The sequence below is a fragment of the Hypoxylon trugodes genome (assembly GCF_022578975.1).
Source record: "Hypoxylon trugodes strain CBS 135444 unplaced genomic scaffold F4822scaffold_1, whole genome shotgun sequence".
NCBI lineage: Eukaryota > Fungi > Ascomycota > Sordariomycetes > Xylariales > Hypoxylaceae > Hypoxylon > Hypoxylon trugodes.
In genome coordinates, this window is record NW_026250016.1 from 394,314 (window position 1) to 419,906 (window position 25,593).

A 25,593-nucleotide genomic window follows, 5' to 3' on the forward strand; every position below is an offset into this window, starting at 1 on the left:
AAAAAGAGTCCCTCTCTCTACCTAGGTACCTTATGTAGGTATACCCTTACATCACGACCTTACATCGACCACCTGACCTTTCTTTGAAATCCCTTCCACATCCATGTTACTCTATCCTCTCCAAAGTAAAGTTATTCCCATTGACCAAGAAACGTATTGTTACTATTACTATTATCATCGTTATCATCATAAACAATCCCGAGGTCATTGAAGTACCTAGGTACCAATGGGGATATATGAATTATCCTGACTCGTATCGCTTACGTTGGGCGTTTCCGCTACACCGTCCCCGGCATCTGAGATATGAGATATGATCTTCTAAGCGGGAGATAAAAGTACGAATCTCTGGGTACGTATGTGTATGCGTACATAATGTAGTAGTCATTTCATGCATATGTATTTACATACATATATCTATGCATCTGTTCGGATAAGGGTGTGTGAGATCGAGGGAACGGGAGAGGATGAGGACGAGGACGAGAGTGATAGACAAGAGATCCTGGAATGTGAGAGGAGTGCGAATGAAAAAAAAAAAAAAGGACATCCTTTTTTTTTTTGCTTCTCTTCTTGGACGGTTTATCACAGGCAAATAAGGCCGCCAGCTGGCCAGCAAACTAAACTTGGGCAAATGCAAACCGCCTTATTAGGACGATCGGACGCTCGCCACACCCACCGCCCGCATTCTGCAGGATGAGGTGGCGTTTTGGATTGTCATCTAGGATGGGCGACGCCATTCTCTTGAAAGTCTCATACACATAGTGTAAGTACACGTAAAAAAGAGGGAGACGAGACGAACGACTACACTTACTCGTCTGCGATCGAACAACCACAACGACAACTATTTCGAATAAAACAAGCAATACGGAATGTGTTATAGAAATAATAAAAAAGACTAGACACGACCCGACAGACAGGGCTCCTGGGTTGTTAGCAGCCATTCCATTGGACCCTGTTAAGCGAAGACACCTGCGGAGTCAGAATTTAAAGACTAAAATAAGATGAACCGCTGTCAGGGCAAGGTATTCCCTACCTGAAGACGATGATTACCTAGGAGGTAGAGCTAACTTAGCTTCTTAGCTTCTTTTTCTTCTCATTTAAACTGGAAGATCATCTCAAGGGTCCTGGACTCTGATCTCGAGCCTCGCCCATATCCTCGGGTAGCTATAGAAATGCCTACTTATTATTTATGTATTTGTTTGTTTAACTGACATCTTTCTCTCTCCTTTCCCTCTCCCTCCGTATCTCTCTTTCTCTAGTTCCGTTTCCCCTGTTCTTCCCCCCCATTCGTCTTTGGGTACGCGTATAAATCTAAGGCCTTGTTCCTTTTACACAACCTACCTAAGTAATTAACTATTATATGTTGGAGAGTTAACTTATAGTAATACTCATCTAACCATACATGTATATGCATACCCTCTTCATATTAACCCTTGTCACCTACGGGATGATTATCCGACTATTTTTTTACGGTAAGATTCGGAAGATATCTTTCAAGTTTTTGGTTCCTTGCTGGGCTTTTGCTAGGCACCGAGGAAGGGAGGGACCTTACTATGGTACCTGTTGTACTCCGCCCACCTTTTTGAGGGTGCACTTAGCTGGTCTAATCCTTGAAATACCATAATACCTATCCATACCTGTCTTTTAGTCGATAAAAACAATAACATTTTCTTAAATATTAAGCATATGGCATGAATAAAGCGGCATTTACTATACTGTTTATTAGAACGCTTTATAGTACGTATTGAGTTGAAATCTTTGGAATAGACAAATACTTAGATACGTATTGGTGGGTCAGGTCGTTAGATGCTTTTCGGTGGGCGCGGTGTGTGATTCGTACAGGTAGGTAGGTACATTCGCAGATACACAGTATGAATTATTCCTGTGTACGAATTCAATGTAATGTATCCATTGCGGTACTTGGTGCAGAATTTCGGTACTCACAGATACGCCTGCTCATTCTTCCGAAAGGCGGCCAATCATAGCAACCAACCAAAAACCACCTTAGCACATCCTGGGAGATCAGGGGTCTCTTTGAGGCAAGGGGGTTGATTAGAGCAATCGACTGGACCAGTGTCGTGACGGTAGAAAGGAATAAGTACATGAAATATAAACAATACAGTACCTAGGTACACATTACGAATGTATACCCGATGCTCTGCTCAAAACGACACGCCATTCATCGTTCATATTCTAAGCCATCATCGAGCACCTCCACTCTTATACTTCTATACCTACCAATACCTACCCACTACTCAACTATTGTAAAGTTCTACCCAAACAGGATTTCCCGAATTCCATTGGCATCAAGATACTTATGTCTTCAACATAAAATTGGGCGGGTGGTGCCAACTTGATTGGCGTGCCGCGCTACGATATTTAGCTTGCCATCGGCCAGATTCAAATAGTGAACGGCTACCTAATTCAGCATCCAGACGTCAATGGCGTTTTCCTTGTTGATACACCAGCCAGCCAGCCCGTGGGGGAGGCCGTCGATCACACAGACACCCCATCGTGCGAAAGAGAAGAAACGACCCCAAGTGCATTTTACCACCCCATATGTGTATAGGCTACCACATCCAGAGATACCTATCTAGGTGTTTTTCAATACCTACCCAAATATACTGTACTTATAGATAATTTAAAACGGAAAGGGTGGGCTATCTACGTATAGTACCTAGGTAGGTAGCTTACCCGCAAATACCGAAAAGCACCTACATACATACACGCATAGACTTAAGTAGCTCCCGCACGCTGATCTACCACCTACCTACATAATGTAATGTATGTAGGTACTCTAATAGTTGTATGTATGTGCCCAGTCGAGATGAGCCATGCGGATCCTAGAGGTCATACCCATGCCAAGTACCTATAAGACCTGAAATAATCAAGACAACCAGGATCATATTATATACCTACCTCCTCATGCATTACTCGTCGCGCTTAGACAGTTGGAGATTTAGTATACTATGCGTACCTGGTATACATCACCGAAAAATGTCGCGATAGCCACAGATCCTTTGAGTGTTGATGGATTTGTACGTTGAATGGGGCAATGGGCAATCATGTGGAATTGGATTCAAGATCAGCAAGCAGTATGGTAGTGCAGCGCCACCTCTAGTATGATAGATATTTCTAGAACATTTTAATACCTAACTTAATAACCGAATTCCACTTCCTTGAACTAGGTAGATAGGCTCAATTACATGACAACAACTCTCGGGTCAGGATTGACGTTGTAGAATAGTCGCAGAGCGCTTAACGAACGTTGGATCTTGCAATTCCTTCGAAGAACAATAGTACATACTTACCTAAGACTTGGTGATGGTGGGGTTTTTGAAGAACGAGCGTGCCACTTTTCTTTTCTCATTGATGCAGAAATCAGGTCTAGGAAACAGGTTGAGGAACATTCAGGATTTTAGTATCATTCCTTTTCACTTCCAATGTCCACTTGACATCTTGGATGATCAGGTATATGCCAACCTAGACAGGTATGTTCTGTTCCTTACCTAACTCCTTTTACTTGCTTTCTTAATTGATAGATCGGATACTTGGGCTGGGTTTCTCTAACTCTTACCTACGCATCACGGAATTTAGCGATGACACCAAATTAATGTATACCCATTGAATAATACTATTTGAAGGTGCTGTGCAGTGTAGAGCGTAGACGTAGATCGTAGAGCTGGAACTGCCGTGGGTCGTCCTAGACGTGGAGCATTGGAGAATCCGTTCTATCCATTCTGACACTTCCTGAAACGAAGAGGGAAGCCAAGCAAGCTGAATCTATTTTCAACTCCAATGCCTTTTCTTCTCGGACCCGTATGTTGAACAGCCCATCAGCAGATCAGCCTTAAATAGACTATTGAAACCCAGGCGAGAGAATACGGTTTGGATTATCAAGATAGGATGCGACAGTTATTTTCTTCCCTTTTCTCTGCCTTATTAATACATTAGCAGTTACTTTTTCTGCCCCTTCTACTGCCCCTTCTATACTCTCAATACCGGCACGGGATACTAAACATCTGCCCGGCTCCTCATGTTGGTATGCCAGATTTTTGCCCGGCGTCAAGTGTCAGGGATGCGATGTGCTACCTGAAATATCATATCCACTTCTGCATTTCCATCACTAGAAAAGCCCCCAATTCGTACCTTAGGTACCTAGTAATGGAAGTAGTGGGGTCGGAAGAATGAATACGCACATCATTAAGATCTCTTTCACACACACACACACACACACACTCTCTCTCTCTATGTGATTTCCTAACGAATGGACTTAATTCTTTGCACTAGCAAGATAGATACAACTTGTTAGACAACTTGCTGGAATAGACCCGTGCAAGTTCATGTGATAAAGTAGTAGTTGGAAAACACCAGGCAAAATCTCCGACACAGGGATGAGCAGCCTTATGATCAGTCTTGAATCAATCCAGCTGAGGAAACGACTATGAGGCTGACTCGACTCATTACGTACGTACCCCTTATAATTACGCCGTGCTTATTATACATGTATTGTGCCCGTGGCAACTTGTTTTTCGTATCATGTGTACTCTTTTACCGACACTCTAATGGTTTAAACCATTCCATGAATCATCACCGCAGGATGCTCGGCCACCTCCGTCTGGTATATGGGTAGGTCACCGAGCCTCAAAGAAGGCTTCGAGAAAGGACAAGAGTAGCCTGCCAGTTACTTCCTTAGGTACTCTTCAATTAATTGATCAATCGAGCCCTAGTGTGCGAATCTGCTATTGTATGAGAGTTAGGTGCTCGGACTATCTGGGTAGCGCGAAACGCATAGGCCTATCATGAACGCATAGCGTGTCTCTATGAGGCTGTCTACCGTGCGGATACCAACATATGAGGCTTGGGTAGTTATGTATCTTAGGCCTTGGCTTGGCTTGGCTGTGTTGGACGTTGGTGTCGATGTCGATGTCGGTGTCGGTGTTGGTGTTGGTCTTATAAACAGAGAAATAGACATACAAAGTATATACGAGTTGGTCTAAAGGGCACCCTACTTGTTGGAGACTATTTCTGATAATGGCTAAGATGCTGGCGTGACACGATACAGGGTCATGCCGCCGCCAGATATTTTATTATTATCACGGGGATAACGTGTATTTGTCATACCCACCCTCGCATATTTAGCAGCTTAGTAGAACGACGAAGCGTTTGCCCCCTCGGATCATCGACTTTCTAGTAGGTATAGGAGATATATAATGTCGAAATATTCTTGACATGAAAATATAATAATGAGGAATATAATGAGTCTGTTGATGGATCTCATTACTAGATAGCGCTGTTACTTCTATTATCAATGGAATATATAGGACGTATAAATGGTATCACGGTACGAGTGGGTATCGAACAAGTGATATGCAAACGATCTCTTTTAAAAGTAGGAGGATGAGGCAATTTACGGTCCATAACGTTCTTAAAGATGAGTGATTATATATATGTAGGTAGGCGAATTCATAAGAAGCGCCTAATCAACAGTTTGTAAAAATGAAATCGCGGGAACAATCTTACATTTCAAGGTCTCATGGGATTTAAGGAACATCTTATTATTGATAAGAAAATAAAAAACAAAATAGTTGTTATATCCTATTTCTCTTGTTTAAGAAGATATATTATATTTTATTTTGCTCTTAGGTGTTGAATGTCGCGTGTGTATACGGATGCACACGCCAGCTGACGTGTGTCTGTTACTGACATGGGTAAGATAAGATGGCCTACTAGGTTTATCTGAATGAAGTGGGATATATTTTGAGCAACTTTCTCCGGTTAGTAGTTAGAATAAAACGAGGGGGGGGGGGGTGGCGAGAAGGAAAGAAAAAAACGCTATGATTGTTCCTTTCTAAATTGATTAAGAGTATAGGTAACTTTTGCTCTAATACGGCTCTCGTTCCCTTTAAGTTAAGCACTACATCTGTGTCTGCAGATACATATGTACATATATCATGTATACACATGTACGTATACACGTATTGTTACCCTTGTTTAGCCAACACGCCTCATTTCGTCAAATTGATGAATTTCTCGATTTGTTTGAGCTTGTTACTGGACTCGCGTCTATAGTTATTATCTCGACAATGCGGGTAAAAATATTTCTATTTCCTTTTCTTAGAAGATGACTTGAAAAACCTATAATTTTAAGTGGTTCTTTGGCACTGCCTACAGCTGACACCCGCATACTATGGCTATACAAGTATAGGTAGATTTAAATACATCCTAAGTATATACGTCTGTACCTACATATGTAGATACATATTCGTTATGATGTATGTGCGTTCCTATTGGATTTTACCTACGTATATGTATATGTATGTATGCATTTGCTTTTTAAATTTGACAAGTGACTGGAACTTCAAACCTTTAACACTTACATTGAATGAAGCAAGGTCCTGACCGTTCGTGTATTCGTACTACAACGTAAAGTGTAGAAGAGAAGCAGAGGCAGAAGCGCAGAAAAAAAAGAAAGGTACGTGCGCGGGGAGAAGAAAAAAATAATAATAAAAAAATAAGGTTCATTAGGTACATTCCTCACCGTACCAGACCCCACAAATTTCAAAGTAGATCCCATGGATCCATCTCTCTTCTTATTTTTTCTTCCCTCTAGGGCTCTCTCTCTCTCTTGCGCACCATCAGGACCCAAGACCAGGACCGAAACAAGAACCAACCCCAAATAGGCACCCTTCCTGTTTCTCATCTCTATTTCGGTGACCGCTTCACTACACGACATAACCCTACTAACCTGCCTTACATACATCATACATGTATTCGAGGCAACTTAGCAAGTCCTGAATTTCTTTACATTTCCTCCTTACTTACCTACTTTACCAAGTCTTTGCGACGTTGCGACGGTCGTTGTTCCCGACTTTAGGGATCTGACGTTTGACACTTGACCAGAGAAACGAAGCAAAGGAAGACGAATGAGGATATCCAAGCTTTCTCCCGTGAACTTCAAACTTCTTCCCGCTGGCTATTCTATTCGTCGTTTCTACTCGTTAAAGAATTCTACGCGAGACACCACTTACCAGTACTCTCGTTTAGTAAGTCTATAGGTTCCTTTTCTTCCGCCTACCTACCAACATCCCTACTTTGTGTGTTTTCTCTCCGTACCTTGTTTCTCTCTCCATCTCTTTCCTTCCTTGCCTACCTACGTATACGTACATATATACATTTAATGTGCTTAGCCTATTGAAAAAAACACACTTCCAGCTATATCATATGTATCAATATACTACACACATCTACTTCCGCACATACGCTGAGGTACTGGTTTCGGGCGCAGCAGGTGTGAGCGAAAATCTCGTCAGGCTGCTTGGTACCTTACTTCGAATGTCGCAGTGCGAACGAAGAAGAAGATTGAATCGTGTGCGATGCGGGTTGTCCTGTATCTCTGTATCTTGTATCTTTTTTGGATGACTGAGCTTGCTGTCGCCCGCAGTAGTATAAGGAGGTACATCCACGTACCCACGTACTGCAGAGTATAAAGGTGTCGCTAAGAACATTGAAGGGACTGGGGCCCCCCCGATCGGCACCAATCATTGTGCGCCATACCGCACAGTACCAGACAGTAGCGGGAAAGTACCTACCAGCGTACGGTACTTAGACGCATCTTAGTGGCTGTTAGTCAGTGGGAGATCCCCAGGAGGCCCAGTTTTGTCAATATTTGAATTCACACTATTGGGTGATCGATCATTCAACCACTTGCACGCGGCAACCTTGCTTGGATGAGTGTCCCAGCCAGGGACCCTACTACTTTTTGCTGGGCTGGCTGCTGGCTGCTGGCTGCTTGCTTGCTGGGTACCTACCTACCTACCTTACTCTCCAGGGCTACTACTCCATTCCCTTTTTCCTTCTTTCTTCTCTACCACCATCATCACCACAACCTCATTTTCTACCCTTCTCGTTTCTTCTTCTCTCCTCCCCCTCTCCTCCTTCTGGATCGCTCGGGATTTATCACTTTTGTCACATATTTGCCGCAATTTCCATAGTGGCTCATCCATTCTCAAATCCCGTCAATATTGCGTTTACGCTATTAATCTCGACCGTGATCCACCTATACTAATACTATTCGTTCTCGAAGTTGTTCCTCGCACCTCGTTTCAGCCACAGCTTCTGGTACACTTTCGTCACTCGGATGCCCTTAACTATCTATATTTCGCCGCCCGTCCTCCCCAACATCATAATATTGGACTGAGCAAGGCATCATTTGCCTTCCCGAATCATTCTCCCGGCGCGCGATCTACTATAGTTGTCGCGATCCTCGCTACTCGAGAACCATCGCGGCGAATTCGTTATTTCTTCCCACCGTCGTTTGCCTATCATTAATATCGACTGGACTCGTCTTGCTGCCGATGAATGCTTGGGCCGCGCAAAATTAATATTACCCTCGAGGCCTATATTACTCGCTCAAGTCGACTAGTACGGGATTGGACGTGCGAATTTTCTAACATCATCTCACGGAAATGAGGTGACTGGTTGCGATAAGTTCGGGTTTGACGATAAATACGTCTTGTTGCTAAAGAGACGGGTCGAACCATCTCCCCTATCTCCTATAGGGGCTGGTCTGATTTATCTCACTATATTTACACTTTATACTTACGAAACAATCACCGCGGATCTGATCACCCGAAGGCTACTCGGACAGATTGTTTGGAATTGATCACCAGTAGTGCAATCTTCTAAATCCTTTCTTGCGAGCTCTGTGTTAGTCTGGTTCCGCATGGACTTGCTTGGATCACGCTAGGAACCCTATATCATTGGACGGATTTCTACCTTACCGCAAAGGGACTATTGAAGACTGTTTCATTAAATACGCCTGTGTCTACAGAAGGATCCAAGGCCTTACTGAAACGCGCGATCCTTGTTGGATAATTCCTACAAGCTCAACTCATTCTATCGGCGAGGATATATCGATCTCAGGATCAACTGGACCTTTACGCTCTGACCGAAGCTACACTCTCCCGCGGCCATGGCCGCCAATATGCCACAAATGGGCGGTGGCGGCCCCGTACGGCCCCGACCGCCCCATCAGCAGCTGTCACAGATGGTTTATACGCAAATGATGGCACAGGCCTCCCAGACCAATGGTTGGCAGGATCAGGTGTCGGTGAACCTTCGGGTCAGTAACGCTATGAACTTGTGAGTACTCCTGGCTCAAACCCCCTCCCCCTCTCCCACTGCTGCGGCCATGTATCCATTGCCACCACTGATCTTTCGGTGACGAATTTGCTGACTCACTTTCTTAGGATCTCTAATTCATTCCTTGCCATGCCTACCGTACAGTCAGATCAACTTATCACGCATGGTCTGTCTTTCGAACGTGAAGCATATCTAAATTCAGGAGATAAGGTGAGCACCATGTTCCCCGCGTTTTCTAATATGAAGTGCCCTAAATTAATAATTTATTCAGTCGGTGTATGACCAAAAGATTAGCAGTCGCGTTCAAGAACTCTTCAAGCGGCGACAAGCACATGAGCAAAGCCTTCAGAACAGCTTGAACAATCATACTGCACAAATACAGGCACAAGCTCAGGCCCAGATGATTATGAACCGGAATATGATGCCGGGAGCCATGGGTCAACCGCCACAACATGGATTCCAGCATCTTCAACAACAAATGCAACCCTCGCCCATACCTCAACAATCCCATCAACCTGGCATGGGAATGGCAGGCCCGGGTGGCCTTTCAATGAATCCGAATCAACAGACAATGCAAATGAATGGTGGACAGATGCGTCCACAGATGCCTATGAATGCCAATATGGCTGGTCTGTCGCCTCAAGACAGAGCAAAAGTCACGCAATTGGCTGTCACTAGGTTAAATCAGACTCCAGAGCAGCAGAAGAACACCATTCGTATGATGCTTCAACAAAAAATGTCCCCACAGCAGATGGCGCAGATGCAACAAGACAACATAGACCCGCTTCTGTTCTTTTTTCAGAACCAAATTGTGCAGTCTATGAAGGGGCATGCTGGTGCCAACATGGGCAATAATCACGCAGCGATGCAAATGCAAGCCCAACAACGACAGATGAACCAATCTGGGCAGCAAATGAATGGAGTTCCCAACGGCGATTTTCCTTTTGAGAATATTATGAACCAACAAAAGGCAGGAATACTAGCTCAAGAAGCAGGGCAAATGGTAGTGCCGGCGAGCAGTGGACCTGGTCGCAATGCTACACCTCAGCCCATGGGCGGAGTACAAATTCACAACCCCGGCAATAACCCCGGCATTAACCAAGCCGGGATCCCAAACCAACTTCAACCGCAATTCACTCTGCCGCAAGCTCAACAACTCAAGATGGACCAGAGAGCAGCTCAATCTCAAGCGCAAATCAGGGCACAAGCTCAAGCTAAACAGATCCAGGGCCAACCGGGTGGAATAAATGTCCCAGGTCACATGTCCCAGAGTCCAGGTATGAATACTCTTAATACTCCCGTTCGCCGCACTCCCGTGGGGATGGGCCAGGGTGAAGGACAACCACAAATGGGTCAACCCAACGGCCCATTTGCGCAGGGAATGGACCCTCGGTTTAATCAGGGCAACCAGAGGCTTCAGAATTCTAATCTTGACCCGCGGGTACTCGCCATGCTTGGTCGGTTGCCCCCGGAGCAGCGCGGCCAATTTTTTGCTCTCCCCCCGGACAAGAGGGGTGAGATGATTAAGCAGTGGACATCACAGACACCAGCCGGAGCAACCGGTCAAATACCCGGACGAGGTCAGCCTCCGACGAACCAGTTTGGACCCCAAGGCAACTCCATGGCCCCGTTTGGTCCGGGGAATAACGCCGGCCAACAGCCAAATCCCAACGCGCCAATGAACCCTCAGAACCAAATGCATCTCCAACAACTGAACAGGATGCGGATGCAAAATATGGGCCGGCAAATGCCCGCAGACATGAACGCATTTATGGATTCTATGGATGTGGCACCGAGAATTTTAGAACAATTGAGACTGTCTCAAGGAGTCCCGCCTGAACTTAAGAAATGGGGACAAGTAAAGCAATTGCTTGCCCAAAGGAATCCTGCTAATCCGATCTTGGCTCAGCTCCAGGCCTTCCAGACCGCCCAGTTTCAAAATTTCTTGAAGCAACGAGCCGCCGCTGGAGGAAACCAAGGGCCGCAACCCAATATGCCACCCCAGGGACCACAACCTACACACCAGCAAATGCCTACGCAACCTGCAGCTAACATGGGCCCTTTCCAGGGTATTACCGTAACTGCCCAGGAAATGCAGAATCTCAAGAATCACGACAAATTCAAGCATTTGCCGGATGATAAGATTAGACAAGCTGTGATGCAGATGAAGATGAATCAGCATTTGAGGGCGAGAGCAGCCGGACAGGCGCCAAATGCCCAAATGCAGACACTCCAGACGTCCCAATCAGCTAATCCGAGCCTCAACACGTCGGCACCGCCTCCAAACATGCCCAACGTACAACAGCAGCAACCACGCCAGCAAAACATGGCACCTGACGCTAATGCGGCGGGTTCTACGGCTCCTCTGAGGAATAATAAACAAGCTCCGAATAATCGCCAGCCACAAACTACAGCTCCGGCCGCCCCCCAGAAAAATAATCTGAAACGTGCCAGTACCGACGATGTAGTTGAGGTGCCCAACCCGTCTAGCACCCCGGTCCAACGTCCCCCCTCTCAACAAGCTCAAGCTCCTGGATCTGTCACCCATTTACCTCAACTGAGCCAACAACAGATCGCTAGCCTCACATCCGAACAGAGGAACAAGTATCTCGAAGCTGTTAAAAAGGCTGGTGGACCTCCAATGTCAGAAGAGATGCAGCGCCTCAAGACCATTGGCCAAGAAGAACATACTAATACGGCTAATTTGAACTATAATGAGATTCCGATGGCGCCGGAAGTGTATCAGGAGATGGCGCAAAAAATCCGGTCGATGGTTTCCGAAGTCCAAAAGATTAGTAGAATTTTGGGCCGATGGTATACCCTCACCAAAGATGAAAGTCGAGCTAGGATGTTTTTCAAAATGGTAAGTTTGATATGAAATATTATATTTTCAGTATCACTAACGGTCTACTCTTATCTTTAGCGACTTCGTTTAGTTAAACAATTTGCGGACGGTGAGAGGATGACGACCCTAAAGAAGGCGTTCTCTTTGCAACCAAAGGATCTAGAGGCCTTGAGGGGGATGTTGGAAAGCATGGCTAAGGACGTAGCCACGCAATATCCACAACATTCTCTAAAAAGAAATATCACACAACAACAGAATGGGGCGGAGTCGGGCACCCAGCAAACCACCGGCGAGAACACAACCGCACCGCCGGTTGGTCGGCCAGCGCCGCTTAACGCTGTCAATCTCGAGAAACAAACGCAGGCCCTCAACAAAATGCACCAGAGGACCGGTAGTAAGAGTGGGCAGCCTCCTGCTGCACCAACTACCTCACAACCTCCGTTTCAGTTTGGTGCGCAGTCCCCTGATGGCCGGCCAACATACGGCGGAGAACCGGCTATCACTCAGACAAATCTCCAACTTCCTGCTCGCAAGAAAGCCAGAACTGGGGCACAACCTGGTGCTGGATCGGGTGGTCCGAGCGCAAATTCGTCCCCTCAAGTCCAAAAAGCTGCTTCTCCCGAAATGGTGAAACGACCGGCATCTGAAATCAAGCTAACAAAGTTGCAATTCCACTGTCCCGAGGCGAACTGCGATGCGCATACCATTGGCTTCTCTACAGAGGAGGCTATGCGAAATCACATCGAGGAAGAACATACTAAACCTCGTCAGAATCCGTTGCAATATGTGACGGAGAGTCTGGCTGTGGCGCTCGGATTAGAACCGGACGGCAATTCCAAGCCGGCACCAGTTGCTCCAGCTGCCGCTCCTGGCCCGTCTCATACGCCAGCCCCTCCTATGACTCGCGACATCTCTAAGCAAGGTCAGACGCCTATGAGCAGAGTTGAGGGAACGCCGATGTCTCGAGAGGCGTCTTCGATGAAGCGGCAAAGTAGCTCTGTTGGTGCTAAGCCTACGGACCTAAGCAAAGTAGCCGCCGGAAAGGCGAGCACACCGAAGCCCGACTCTACGATTAAGGGAACCGACGGTGCTTTGGGGGCTGGAAGACCAGCGGATGAAAGGCCGCAAGCAGTTGGAGCGGACGCCGCTTGGGCAACAATGACTATAGATCCGCAAGATTTGTTCCAGAACTTGGGAGGCCTTGAGGGCGGTGGAAATGGCGCGATATCTGACATGAGCGTGTACCGAGCAATATCACCAAACAACACGCCAGAGTCTAGTAAGGATAGCGCGTCTTCGGAACCCAATAGCGATGTTTCGGAGGGTGTCTCGCTTAACCTGAAGGTGGACATGGGCTTCGATGTATGGCACCCGTTCGGAGGTGGCCAGTTTTTCGACCCAGAGTCGGCCGCCTTGGACCTCCCTGACACGGATTTGAATGGTACGGGTGCAGGCGCATTTGCACCATTCTCGTGGGATGACATAGACAACGATTTCAATGGCAAGTTTGAGCTAGATACTAGTCTCTACTCATTGGATACGACGTAGAAACGTTGCGTATGTCCTTACGATGCCCTAATCGAGGATAGAGTGTTTCTATTTCACGAATGTAATGCAGGTTGGGGAATTGCCCCCCCTTCAATTTTTTTTTTTTTTCGCGATGGACGGATCCTCGGCCGGGATGAGAAATGCTATGCAATCGATCGGGCGGAGGCTTCCCCGGGCGAGGGGGAGGGCGTTGCGGAATCCTATCAATTTTTTTTTCTTTCTATCGGAAGGTATTTATGGATTTACGACGAGGTGAGGCCGGGTAGGACGAGGTAGCGGAAAAATTCTTTGATCTTGACATGGCAATGGGGTAGGTTCGAGACGGGGACCCAGCCTAGGTCTTTATGGAAGCAGCTATATAGAGCTGGATGGCATCACGATACCCACAAAAGATAGGTGGACAGCGAAAATAGTATTGATTATACCTTTACAAAGACAATGTTGTTGCACACTTCTTATCTTGAGCTTTCATACTTGAGTAAATTTATGAACTACATATTACCTAGGTACCTATTTTTTGAGTTCATGTAGTCTGGGGTACGAAGGCAATCAACTTAGAGAAGCTTAAAAATGGTGGGGTACATACATGAGTAGCACTCCAGGGCTGTATTGTACATAAGGTGGATTTTGATTCAGGTACCTGAGCAGCTAGCAAGGATTACCGGACGATCCGTGTTACATTTACCCCCACATTAGACAAGCAGACCAAACTGGAAAGGGAAATAAGTAAATATTACACGATGCATAAAAATGTCATAAAAGACGTATATCGATGTATATCCAAATCAATTTCCATTAAAAGAGACGCGAGTTTGGAAAGAGAGAGGCGCGCGACACGCGAACTCAACTAGTCCCTCATTTGTGTTAAATAATGCGTAACAACTTCCAAAATAATAAATTGCTAGTTCATGCTCTCTCATAACTTATTTGAAATACCAACTTCAATCCTATTCTCACCAGAAAATATATAACCTCCCGACGTACCTAGGTATCTAGGTATATACGAACAAATCGAGTCCTTATACCTTATACTACGCGTATCCGTATACCTATCATATCTCCAAGGTAGAGACGCACTTATCCAAGCGGAACCGAATTAATATATTAGTATATCCCCAAAGACGAGGACAGCAATATGAACAGTTCCCCAACCAAACGACGCGCCTTGGCTCCAATGGATGCCAATTCGCGAACCCCATCAACTACTTCAAAGCTTCAAACGTCCAAGCCCAAGCCACAGGTGCTATCAACTTCACCGATTCGAAGTGACCATAGTGCTACCAAGAGACTTCTCAATCAGGAATCCAGCCACGACCAGCATCCATCAATACAGCCTTTCAAGAAGCGACGGGTTTCAATTGACGAAGATGTCCAATCCACGCCAGTAGGAGATGACCCTGTGATTGAGGTGTGTGTCATACATCTCATAATATCGTCTTTACATGGAGCACATGGGCTAATAAAAAGGCTATCAGGATTCATCACATGAAAACGAGATTCGTAGTTACGATATTCTCCGCCAGCGATCAGACTCGCCCGACGAAGAATCCTCCCTCTTCGATAATTCGGCCATCGACGCAACCCAGGATACTACAATAACGGAGCCGGACGTGGAAGTACTCGCGCGAGTTCCCCCAGTCCAGGCACCAGCGCCTGGCCGGCAACGAGCTATTTCTCGCGAGGAAGCTAGGCGAGTAAGTCAAGCCTGGGAGACTGCTAGTAGTATAGTGTAGGTGAATGTAGCTAATAGTAGATGCAGAAAGCAGAGACACTACGGTTGAGGTTAGGTCTCGCGAGCTACAAGGTCCGGACGGGGCAGACAGACGTGCCCTTAGACCAGCTCAAAGTCAAGCCACTGCCGGGTAATAATACCCGTGGTAGATCGGGATGGTATGAGGAACAGCCGTCTCTACCTCCTCTCCCGCGAATTACGTATACGAGGGAAGAATCCGAAGAAAGGGAACAGGATGAAGAGGAGCGTCATAGTAGACCAAGAACAGCGACGCAGAAGCCAGTGTATACGGAATCATTCTTCGGCCAGGAAAACAGCTTTGATGAGGCATACCAAATATCGGAATTGCCAATGCCGTCTTCAGAGACTATGCGAGGCTCGCCAGGCAAAGAGCTTGCTAACAGTGGTCTAAGTGGTATCGCAGCTAGGGTTCTGATGAGCACATCTCAGTCTTGATATCGGAGTAATCTTCGCTGAGATCTTCATGATCTATACAGGAAAAGCATATGGGCGGCGTTGGGCGTCACAAGTTACTCACTGAGTTATAAAATACTGAGTCTAGTTGATGGTGTTTGCTTTAGAAGTCTTGACACTGCATAGAGACGTATAAGAATGCATAGGGATGCATAGAAACGAACTAATGAATATTCATTATCTATGGTGATCGAATGAGTCGCACTTTCCAATATGTGAACTATGATGAGGATAGAAAGAAGGGAAGAAGGAAAGGGGATGTTTGACAATACTGACTGTACCTTCCTTCAGGTTGATGCATATCATGAGCAGCGCTTGCCTTCAGTAACCTCCATCATATCTGAAACCGGCCTGAATCAACTACTAGAGGTTATTTTGACTGCAAGCACGTTTAAGGCAGTCGAGACCCTCATGTCACTATTATCAACATGACCAATTTCATTTAGATACACAGGTCCTTTACCTATTTCCTCTCACTCCCATTCTTTAGCTAATATTTCTTCCTATTCCTTCCACCTTCACCTTCACCATAAACATAAACCATCATCCCCTAAGACCTAAGAAACATCACCCAGAACATCATCCAATATACACACACGATCACCTACAATACAAATTAACTTGAACCATGTGCTGGGCCGTTCTCTTCGTCTACCGCTGTGGTTGCAGCGAGAGCACTACTTTCGAATGTCCGGGATCCGTCTATCACCATCGTCGTCGCCGTTCCTGCCATGGGGTTGCGGATTCTGTGACAACTCTTCTAGATGAGATATGCTTTGACTGTTCTCGAAAAAATTACACAAACGTCACTTTGCTGGCCCCTGATTTCCTCGGCGTCTTGACGGAGCGCTCTATTAACCAACCCACGGAACGACCACCTAGTCCGATCTTGGAGTTGGACTCGGATCAACCAGATTCTCAACACAACTCCTAGATGTACAGAAACTTTGTACAAGAGCCCGTCGGTCGTCTTACCCTATTCTAACGAGGGTTGGTAACAACAAAATGTAGGCAAAAAGGGGGAGACGATACATACATACTGTGGCTACATACAATGTCATACATACTATGTTAAGGCTTACTATCTCCGATGATATAAATGGCTATTCACTGAATTAGTATCCCTATTTACCACTTCTAATAAATAATGCGTGGAGGCAAGCGAGAGACGATGAAAAGACGAGCAGGATCTCGATTGAGACACTACGATGGCTTTGTCGTATACTTAAAGGAGGTATTATGTATGATCCATAATGAGCATCTATTGAAAGATTAGCTATGGCTTCTTCGAAATACTTCATAAATATATCTACCTACCTAGGTACACAACAATACCTTTCATGCTATGTTGGATTGATCTAAAGTAAGTGCTAAAAACATGCTACAACTCACATTCTTCAAGACACTCGATATAATAAGATTTGATATGTCCTAGTATAATTGCCTGGGTACGTGTACTACATAGGTCCGCATTGAGTCACCCAGAGCTTAAATACCAAACACGAACGAGCACCATTATATACCCTAATAGAGCAGTATCTAAGCATAAATAATTTTTTACTAGGACGAGAACGTGCTAGTTATCTAATCCAGGTATTCGATATGTTGAACATATGATAAGCTTCCTAATACTTCCCACGACCCTGATCGTAGCACCTATCGTCGTGAATACTCATATTATCCACTTATAGGTATCATCGCCCCCAAAACTGACCACCTCAAAGTATTCATTTAATTGCCAAAATTCATCTTCAACGCGATGGTTGGTTGACCCGTGTTACTAGAGTCCTTCGCTGGGCCACCTGTCTGTCGGCCAGCACGGATGACTTCCTCCATGAAAGCTTTTTGCCCTTCGCTCATTGCGGTTACAACACCTCTAAATCCGGCTTGATCCGTTGAGGCCAATTCTAATAGCCTTGTACTCGTCTCGTGATACACCTCGGCCCCTTCACTAGCGGCACGAGAGAGCAAAGCCGGTGCTACGACGGACATTGCAATTTGAGCGTGGCCACTTCCTAGTGTCACCACATACTGCGTCAATGTGTGTGCTACCAACTTGCGCGCGTCCTCCGGATCCTCCGGTTCCGTATCTACCACAAAAGCAACTAGGCGAGGAAGAAGATAGCGAGCAATTGACTGATCGGCATATGTCGGAGAAGGTTGTAGTAAGAGAGATCGAATACAGTTCGCTACGATTTTTGCTGTCTATGAGAGAATTAGCAGAGGGAAGACGATGAAATATTAATACTACTTACCATGCGATCTGTTAGACAATCAACCACTTCATCTAGGTATTTCGCGACGAGACGATCGCTAGCCGCAAGTCGATTACTTCCACTAGTGAAAAGGATCGTAATTGCAAGCAAACAATTCTTAACGCACTGCAAAGAAGTCGGAGCCTCGCGTTTTTGCGCGTTTAGGTAGATGGACAAGTATCGGCGTAGACAGCCCACAACTTGCATATCAGTAGCAGATTTCGCTTCTGCTGCGCTACGGGAACCGGACATGCTTGCCATAAACCTTCGGAATATCGGTAGGGCTTGAGGAACGATAACCTCCTGGCAGGAAGGGGTTGCAAGTATAGTGGCGAATATATGGATAATACATGCGTGCAAATCGGTCTTAATGATAGCTGGGAACACCTCAGCCGCGTCCACAATCGCGTTGAGTCCTGTTCTTATAAGAAGGACAGACTCCTCAGTGAGATGATGCCGCACTGGTTGGTTCGCCTCGGTTAAGTTAGGTAATAATCCGGAGAGAACTAGGACAATAATCCTAGTAAGTTCGAATAATTGCTCGATATCTTCGCTCAAGTCTCCATCTTCGGACTGTTCCTGTTTCCTCGCGGAGGGGTGGGCGACACAAAGAGCACGGGCGATTTCCACGATAACTCCCTGGACGTCGAGACCCTCTGTTAAGACAAGACGATCTAACAAGTCCATGGTCTCGGAGAAAATAGCCTCCCGGTAAATGGCATGGCCCGAAACACTCGGATGCAGAATCTTCTTAAGAGCCTGGAGAATCTCCAGTGTCTGTTCTTGGGTGGCCAACGAGTCTGTTTGGCCTGACCTCGTCGCAAGTGCTTCAAAGGCGATACCGAAAAGGACGAAAAAGAATGCTACTGGCTCATCGCGGTAATTGATATCAGCACTTTTAGAATGCCCGTTCGTGCTTGATGCGTCCGCCTCCTTTCCGTCTAAAGCATCGAAAACGAATTCACTATCTTGCTCAATAAGACTCGCAATAGCGTCGACCAACTTTAGCCATGACTCTTGATAGAATCTAAGAAGTGTCTCCCGGTTAAGGGCTGCATAGATGGTATCCAAGCTACCAGACATAGATGGGGGCCCCAAAGTCATTGAAATATCTGGCTCGAACCTCAACCGAGCGAACTCTCGTAGGGACGCGAGCCATAATGGCGTCAAAGTACCGATGTGAGGCTTTAATACATCTAGCAAGTACTTCTGCTCCGAGCTGGCTACCTGAAGGTCTGCCCAGGCTGAGTAGACGGACATTTTAACCATTACTTGGGCGTTGGAACTAAGACCCTTGAGATCGCCGATTCCGACGTTCTCCGTCTCTTTCGAGAAATTCTCCAGAGCAGTGACGAGTGTCTTCAGGATGCGGCCCATGCGGTCGACGTCTGTTACGATACCGGTGGAGATAAATGCGGCACAAACATTAACGGCTTCTGCGGCCAATTCAGGAGATGAGTCTGCAGCAAAAGCGGGCGTTAATGCCGAGCTGATTTGTGCTTGGTATTGCTCAAGAAGCATTGCCTCGTCAAAATCAGGATCTGGTGTTTTGCCGAACATTCTCAGAACAGCGCCGATTATCTTCAACCCCCAAATTCTTAGTTCTAAAACACTAGATGTTGAGGCTGAAAATGCCATCCGGATGACATCGGCGATCCTAGCTTGAAGATCAGATTGTGCGGGAGACTCGCCATTTGTGGCGACGTCTTTCCCGATTAGGATGAATATGTCATTAATACAGCCTATTGCGAAAGTCCTGACTTGCCAGCGTAGTGGTTCCATTTCGGAACTCGAAGGAGCCTCTTTATCATCTTTAGCAGTGCCCGCGGCCGCGGCAAAACCAGCAACTTCTTCGTCCTGTAGATCGACAGTGGTAGTTGGTCTTCTCTCAGCACCGCGTGAATCTTCGGTGGCCTTGAGCCTCGTCATCTTCAGTACGTTTTGGCAGCGTAAAAGCCAAGCACCTGTTTCGTTTAACGAGGTCTGACGCAACCAGTTCCGAATGACATTACGGATTCCATCGTGACTAGGCGATTTATCTAGTACAAGCCAAAGTTGATCCTCGAAACCAGGGTTTGCAGCTTCTAATACATCCCGAGAATCCCTCTTCATCAGATTGTAAAGACCGTCTACCGCGACATCGCGAAGGCCTGGAATATCGGAGTTGAGGTACTTTTGAAGGGTTTTAACGTAATCACTGAACACCATATGCCCAGGGGCGTATAATGATAGATGTTCCAAGCACCCTAAGCTTTCCCGTTGCACAAGAACGTCATCCTCACTTTGTAATTGGCCGACAAGAGTGAGAATTAGCTCGCGTGATTTGGTCGAGTCTTGTAAGTCCGGTCCCACCACATTGATCAGAGAGTCAATGCAGCGTGTGATGGCGGCTGTCGTAGATAATTCCATTTCTAAACTCATAGAAATAGCTGAAGACACCTCGGAATGGTGAGTATCCGAGAGATATAGCTGAGATACCATGCCTAGCGTTCCGGAAACGTATGGCGAAAACCCAAGACCCGCAGCATCAGCGGCATCAGCTAATGCTTCAAGAGCCCAGAAGTGTACTGTCGGATGAGGATCGTTGCAGAGAGACATCAAAATACCAGTGATGGTTTTGAGATGATAACCTGCACCCATACCACCCACCTTCGCCTGGATAGAACCCAGAGCCATAGCACATCCCGCTCGGGCACTAGGTTCTCGATTACCAACAATGGTATCGACTAAGTGCTTTACTTCATGGTTAGTAAAAGCATTGCCACACGCGTTGCAGAGACGAGCGACGGCGCCGTAACCTAAGCTACGAATATATTGATCCGGATCAATCACGAAACTCCTGGCCATTTCTTGAAGTAATTTTTCTACCGCCATATTGGTGACGTTTCCAGGGGATGACTGTGTTTCCTTGACTGCCACCTTTAGAGTAAGGAATAACGCGCTTGCGACGTTAACATTGATCGCTGCCTTACGGCCAGGATCGCGCTGCAAAGAACCAGCTGAGATGAACGTTGCAATTTGTTCGAGAACACTTTCTTGCACTTTGGCTGGTGTAAGAGGAAAGACGAAAGCGAATAGTTGGATTGCCATGTTCACCACTTCAGTGGCTGGGGGATCTGGGAGATTGATGGATGGGTCTGGTTCGCCTGCGTAGAGAACAGCAGCGTCGTGTTCCAGCGATGGGCAAATTGGTGACAAAAGTAGGTTATCAACAATTTCATCAGGATCGACTTCGTCGGTTCGCGAATTGTCGGAGTCATCATCCTTTTCCCCAGGAAGCTTCTTGACTTTGAATCCACGAACTAAGTCGTTTACCCCGAAGCCAGAATTATCACCAACATCCCAAATAGTTTCGAATGTACCAGCAGCGGTGGCAATGGACGCACTCAGAGAATTGGTTCCATAGTTCTCAGGATCCGCAAATAGGGATATAGCTAGCGTGAGAAGGTTGGATTGCAATAACGCCTCGCTGCCTCCAGCCGGACTTTGGTTCACTAGCATAGTGTAGCATTGCAATACTCGCCGCTGGACCATCATGTCGAGGTCTTGTAGTTGCAAGGCAGGAGTTAACCTTTGAGAAATATCGTCTGTGGTTTTCTTCGAGGGAAGCATCCTAAGGAATACACTGGTATTTTGAAGCATTGTGGCGATACGCTTCGATACGTCAACTGTCAATAAACGACTATTGAATTGAAGGAATGAAAGAATGGAGCCTAAGGCGCATTCCTTGACGTGGGTTAGATAAGCGACTTCGAGAATATTGCGATGTGCGAAGTTATCTTTGGCGAGTGGCTTTGGTAAAGCATTCTTCCAGAGAACGAGCAGTTGAGAGAGGTGGATTTTGACAAAATTAGGTCCTAGAGACATAAGACCGCCAAGGAGAATCCATGCGACCTGGACTTGCGTGCTCGAGACACGAAGTTCGGATTGCCCGCTGGATTTGAGAAGGTTGGTAGCCATAGAATATACTCGATTATTGATATCAAGGGAACCGTATAAAGGACGTGATGGGCTAACACTTAACGTTGCAGCCAACCCATGAGCAAAACCAATACATCTCCTTGGGGAATTTCGCGCGCCCCCGAGCAGAGAAATTTCTCTACTAAGACTATTCATACAGACAGACAAGCATGGTAAGAGTTGTTGCGGACACGCAAGAACGAACGTCTTCATGCAATATGAGGCGGCGACCTGGACGCTGTAGCTTGGGTGTTGCAATACTTGCAAGAGTCCGTCTCGACAAGACTCTGCGAAGTTATTCGCAGCGGATCCAAGTGACCTAATGAGCGAGGCGACCGAACCAAGAGCCGCAATTAAGGTATGCTTCGTTGGCTCGGGTCGTTCTTTAAGAGCCTGGGGATAATTCTTAAAAATATCATTGATGAGCACTTTCGCTACGGCCATTTGACCTGATTCACCGAGGATCTTGCGGCCAATTACGACTTGAAGGACCGTATCCACGATACGGCGCGAAATGAGTAATCGATATCGATTGTTGATTATATTTTGGTGACCCAATAGGTCAACAGTCAAGCTCTCTGTGATTCTCAAGTAATTGGCTTCGACAAACTTCTCTCCCAATAGCTTTAAAACTCTTCCGTAGCAGACGCCGATGGCAGCTCTAGCTCTGTTGGTGGTGGAAAGCCGAACGTATTGAGTGGTCAATGTCTTGAAGATGTCGTTAAGCGAAAGCACAAGGTCCTGGCTTCTTTTCCCAGGTGCTGGGCTGCCAGGCCGAGAAGGGATATCCTCATCCTCGTCAAGCCCAACTCCAGGTTGGATAGAAGCCCTTTTACTAGATTTAGTCTTTGACCTCTTAAGTTTTGGGATCGAACTGGCGGCTGCTGTAGACTCGGAATGATTTTTAACCATAGCTTCGGCTAAACAATCGGCAGCGGCATGTCTTACGGGGGAGGAATTAGAATCGATGGTTTTAAAAATGGTCGATTTGAGATTCTCAAAGTCGCTTGAATTTTCGAAGTACGAGGTATGTCTGGCTAGAGCCCTCAAACAACGGCAGGCCGATACAATGATCAGTGAGCCTTTATCGCCAGATGCCGCACCTCGTGCTTGCTTCCAAATATCCCTGGCAATACTCTCATCCAGACTCGTCTGCACCATGCCCACGATCTTAGTTAAAGCAACGAGGACAGCTGCACGTAATCCGGCGTGAGTCTGAGAGGACTTGAGTAGCTTGACGAGAGCACCACATGCCATCTGGTGCAAACCAATGGCGCTATCACCAGCAGAAGCATATACATCGCCCAGGCAACTGACAGCAGCATGTCTCGTTCGAATTTCGGCTTCGGTCTTGGATTTCCCACTGGATATAATAGAGACCAGCTCATTTATGGTATCGAAAAGCAATTTCCTGTCGCCATTGCCGAATACGTATGCAAGTATCTTGCCAAGATTTATTCGTACTACTCGACTTGGGGAGGGGGTCGACAGGTTGATAATCTGAAAGACTTCTTTCTTGAGATAGAACTGCTGAGCAGTGCAGTCATCTGCAGCCAAGCCGTGAACATGTTTGCTCAAGGAAGAGACAAAGTTCAGTAGAAAGAGATCCTGTTGTTCGGCAGGAAGCGACTGGAGCTTGGGAAGGTCGAGTTCGGGATTGGATGTAGCCGTCGAGGAACTGCGCGGCGGAGGAGCTGCTGCGGCTTGAGCAGCGCCGTTAGACTCTCGAACAGGGGAGCTTGGCGCTGACATGGAAAATCATGGGTATATGAATCGAGGCGCTTTTGATAGGAGAAGAAGAAATCGAGGGTTTCGTTTACGAATCGCGACGTAATTTTAGGGCAAGGACTGGGGTGTAAACGTCGCGGATCAGAATGAAATGGCATCAAAGTTGAGAAATGTGTAGATTAGGTACACGAGAGAATGTACCTAAAGTGAAAGGGTGATGGCATAATAGCATTCACTAAATTAAGAGAAGTGACCAATCATATCATTTGATCTTCTTCCTCTAGGTGTTTTCTCGGGTACCTCTTTCTCGTCTGTCTGCCACTGCCAGCCTACCAGCTAACCTTGGATTAAACCTTGTGTGAGCGCAATACTGCGGGTTAATTGGTTGATCTACCCCAGCCCTGTGGAGACACAGGTACTTAAATAACCTATGGGCATTCCCGAATGAGCTTAGCTCTTTAAGAAAAGAAGTTTAATTGATTATCTACATCGGAATTTCAATGTTGAAATCGAAATTTAATAATTCACACAAGCATCACCAGAGTTTGCTATATCAAGATGTCCGCACTACTACTCCCGCTACCATAGTCAACTTGCAACTCACTTACACGCCTCTCTTGACGAGCTAGTCACCCTGGCCCTCGTCAAAATGTCTCACTTATTTTCAATTCCTAGTCAGAGGCTTGTACTAAGGTCAACCACATCTACCGTCATATGCGCTCAGTGCCGCCGATCCTTTACTGCAAACCCGGTGTTTCGTAGCGGTCACAATCGTTGGTCTAAAATCCGACACGAAAAAGGTGCCGCTGATGCAAAGAAGACTGCTCAACGGACCGCCTTTTCGAAAAATTTGACGCTCTATTCAAAACGTCCGTACTTCGTATAATAGTCACTAATTTTTATATCAGCACTGACGGAATTCAGGATAGTGTATGGCCCAGACCCAAATCTGAATACACAACTTGCTTCAGTAATCACAGCTGCGAAGAAAGGTATTTGAAACACCAGGACGGCTCTGGATAAAGCGTATCCAACCCAGGTTTAGAGGAGTTGCGAGACAAGTACAAGAATATGTCTAACTGTGAATCGCCATCATAGCCGGTATGCCGAAGGCCAACATTGATGCTGCTATTGCACGGGGCCAGGGCAAATCATCAACTGGCGCTGGACTGGAATCCGTTACTCTCGAAGTCATGATGCCACCATCAGTAGCCATAGTTATCGATGCAGAGACTGAGAGTAAATCTCGTACCTTGCAAGAACTCAAACTTCTGGTCAAGAAATGCAAAGGCACCGTCACACCAACCACATTTATGTTCACAAGGTTAGGCCGATCCATTTTGAGAGGCACAGGTGACGAGTTTGATGATGTCTTGATGCAGGCGTTGGAGGCGGGCGCCGAGGATGTTGAGCAAGATGAGAACGGCGACATAATACTCCTGACCCAACCTAATTCGACACACCAAGCAGCGCAGAATCTAAGCAAGGCTCTATCTACAGAGATTCTTAACTCTGAGATCTTATGGGCGCCTACAGGTGACAAGATCAAACTTGACGACGCCCAAGAAGTAGCGGCCATTGGTAACTTCTTTGCAGCACTGCAAGACAACCCAGAAGTTCAAGGGGTCTAGTAAGTACCTTTCACCCCAAGTATCCTGGGTTCTACCCCCCGTCTAAGCCTCTCTGCATATGGCTATTACTAATATTGGAACACTATAGCGCAAATATTGAACGAGGAAGTGTATCCGAGGAGGTATGGAAAACTATAGAAGATAACCTCGACACATAATTTTTTTTTCCTTAAAAGAATATGTACAATATGTAAACGTAGACCATCGTCATGGATATCCACGCTCTAGATATATATAGTTCTACACTCTTGTTTAATACCCGCCTGTATGAAGAGCAGA

At 46.2% G+C, this 25,593-nt stretch overlaps 5 protein-coding genes across 5 annotated transcripts; 4 read left to right on the plus strand and 1 right to left on the minus strand.

Annotated features, from left to right (window-relative positions):
- The first annotated feature begins 884 nt into the window (after positions 1–884).
- Positions 885–1,746, plus strand: F4822DRAFT_383983 (uncharacterized protein). The gene is made up of 2 exons (XM_051456480.1): positions 885–1,019; positions 1,078–1,746. Exon 2 carries the CDS (start codon positions 1,400–1,402, stop codon positions 1,619–1,621), a length of 222 nt encoding a protein of 73 aa, XP_051318997.1. The 5' UTR covers positions 885–1,019; positions 1,078–1,399; the 3' UTR covers positions 1,622–1,746.
- Positions 1,747–8,443: 6,697 nt separating this feature from the next.
- On the plus strand, positions 8,444–14,102 carry F4822DRAFT_4654 (uncharacterized protein). The gene is made up of 4 exons (XM_051463521.1): positions 8,444–9,141; positions 9,249–9,351; positions 9,413–12,004; positions 12,065–14,102. The coding sequence occupies exons 1-4, from the start codon at positions 8,972–8,974 to the stop codon at positions 13,532–13,534; spliced, it is 4,335 nt and encodes a 1,444-aa protein (XP_051318998.1). The 5' UTR covers positions 8,444–8,971; the 3' UTR covers positions 13,535–14,102.
- A 276-nt stretch (positions 14,103–14,378) lies between these two features.
- On the plus strand, positions 14,379–15,923 carry F4822DRAFT_383988 (uncharacterized protein). Its single transcript, XM_051456481.1, has 3 exons — positions 14,379–14,942; positions 15,010–15,228; positions 15,294–15,923. Exons 1-3 carry the CDS (start codon positions 14,670–14,672, stop codon positions 15,720–15,722), a joined length of 921 nt encoding a protein of 306 aa, XP_051318999.1. The 5' UTR covers positions 14,379–14,669; the 3' UTR covers positions 15,723–15,923.
- A 1,222-nt stretch (positions 15,924–17,145) lies between these two features.
- On the minus strand, positions 17,146–23,885 carry F4822DRAFT_383990 (ARM repeat-containing protein). The gene is made up of 2 exons (XM_051456482.1): positions 17,996–23,885; positions 17,146–17,945 (listed from the first exon to the last, which is right to left on the minus strand). The coding sequence occupies exons 1-2, from the start codon at positions 23,705–23,707 to the stop codon at positions 17,472–17,474; spliced, it is 6,186 nt and encodes a 2,061-aa protein (XP_051319000.1). The 5' UTR covers positions 23,708–23,885; the 3' UTR covers positions 17,146–17,471.
- Positions 23,886–24,153: 268 nt separating this feature from the next.
- On the plus strand, positions 24,154–25,580 carry F4822DRAFT_4698 (YebC-like protein). The gene is made up of 4 exons (XM_051463526.1): positions 24,154–24,552; positions 24,613–24,675; positions 24,782–25,313; positions 25,403–25,580. Exons 1-4 carry the CDS (start codon positions 24,333–24,335, stop codon positions 25,470–25,472), a joined length of 885 nt encoding a protein of 294 aa, XP_051319001.1. The 5' UTR covers positions 24,154–24,332; the 3' UTR covers positions 25,473–25,580.
- The last annotated feature ends 13 nt before the right edge of the window (positions 25,581–25,593 follow it).

What these genes read in the sequence shown, in the direction of transcription:
- F4822DRAFT_383983 (XM_051456480.1), top strand. Translation starts at nt 1,400, where the DNA reads ATGTATATGCATACCCTCTTCATATTAACCCTTGTCACCTACGGGATG.
- F4822DRAFT_4654 (XM_051463521.1), top strand. Translation starts at nt 8,972, where the DNA reads ATGGCCGCCAATATGCCACAAATGGGCGGTGGCGGCCCCGTACGGCCC. An exon ending in ATCTAAATTCAGGAGATAAG is followed by an intron (nt 9,352 to 9,412) that starts GTGAGCACCATG and finishes TAATTTATTCAG; the next exon opens with TCGGTGTATGACCAAAAGAT. An exon ending in CTAGGATGTTTTTCAAAATG is followed by an intron (nt 12,005 to 12,064) that starts GTAAGTTTGATA and finishes TCTTATCTTTAG; the next exon opens with CGACTTCGTTTAGTTAAACA.
- F4822DRAFT_383988 (XM_051456481.1), top strand. Translation starts at nt 14,670, where the DNA reads ATGAACAGTTCCCCAACCAAACGACGCGCCTTGGCTCCAATGGATGCC. An exon ending in GAGATGACCCTGTGATTGAG is followed by an intron (nt 14,943 to 15,009) that starts GTGTGTGTCATA and finishes AAAGGCTATCAG; the next exon opens with GATTCATCACATGAAAACGA. An exon ending in CTCGCGAGGAAGCTAGGCGA is followed by an intron (nt 15,229 to 15,293) that starts GTAAGTCAAGCC and finishes TAGTAGATGCAG; the next exon opens with AAAGCAGAGACACTACGGTT.
- F4822DRAFT_383990 (XM_051456482.1), bottom strand. Translation starts at nt 23,707, where the DNA reads ATGTCAGCGCCAAGCTCCCCTGTTCGAGAGTCTAACGGCGCTGCTCAA. An exon ending in ATTGTCTAACAGATCGCATG is followed by an intron (nt 17,946 to 17,995) that starts GTAAGTAGTATT and finishes ATTCTCTCATAG; the next exon opens with ACAGCAAAAATCGTAGCGAA.
- F4822DRAFT_4698 (XM_051463526.1), top strand. Translation starts at nt 24,333, where the DNA reads ATGTCTCACTTATTTTCAATTCCTAGTCAGAGGCTTGTACTAAGGTCA. An exon ending in TTTGACGCTCTATTCAAAAC is followed by an intron (nt 24,553 to 24,612) that starts GTCCGTACTTCG and finishes AATTCAGGATAG; the next exon opens with TGTATGGCCCAGACCCAAAT. An exon ending in AATCACAGCTGCGAAGAAAG is followed by an intron (nt 24,676 to 24,781) that starts GTATTTGAAACA and finishes TCGCCATCATAG; the next exon opens with CCGGTATGCCGAAGGCCAAC.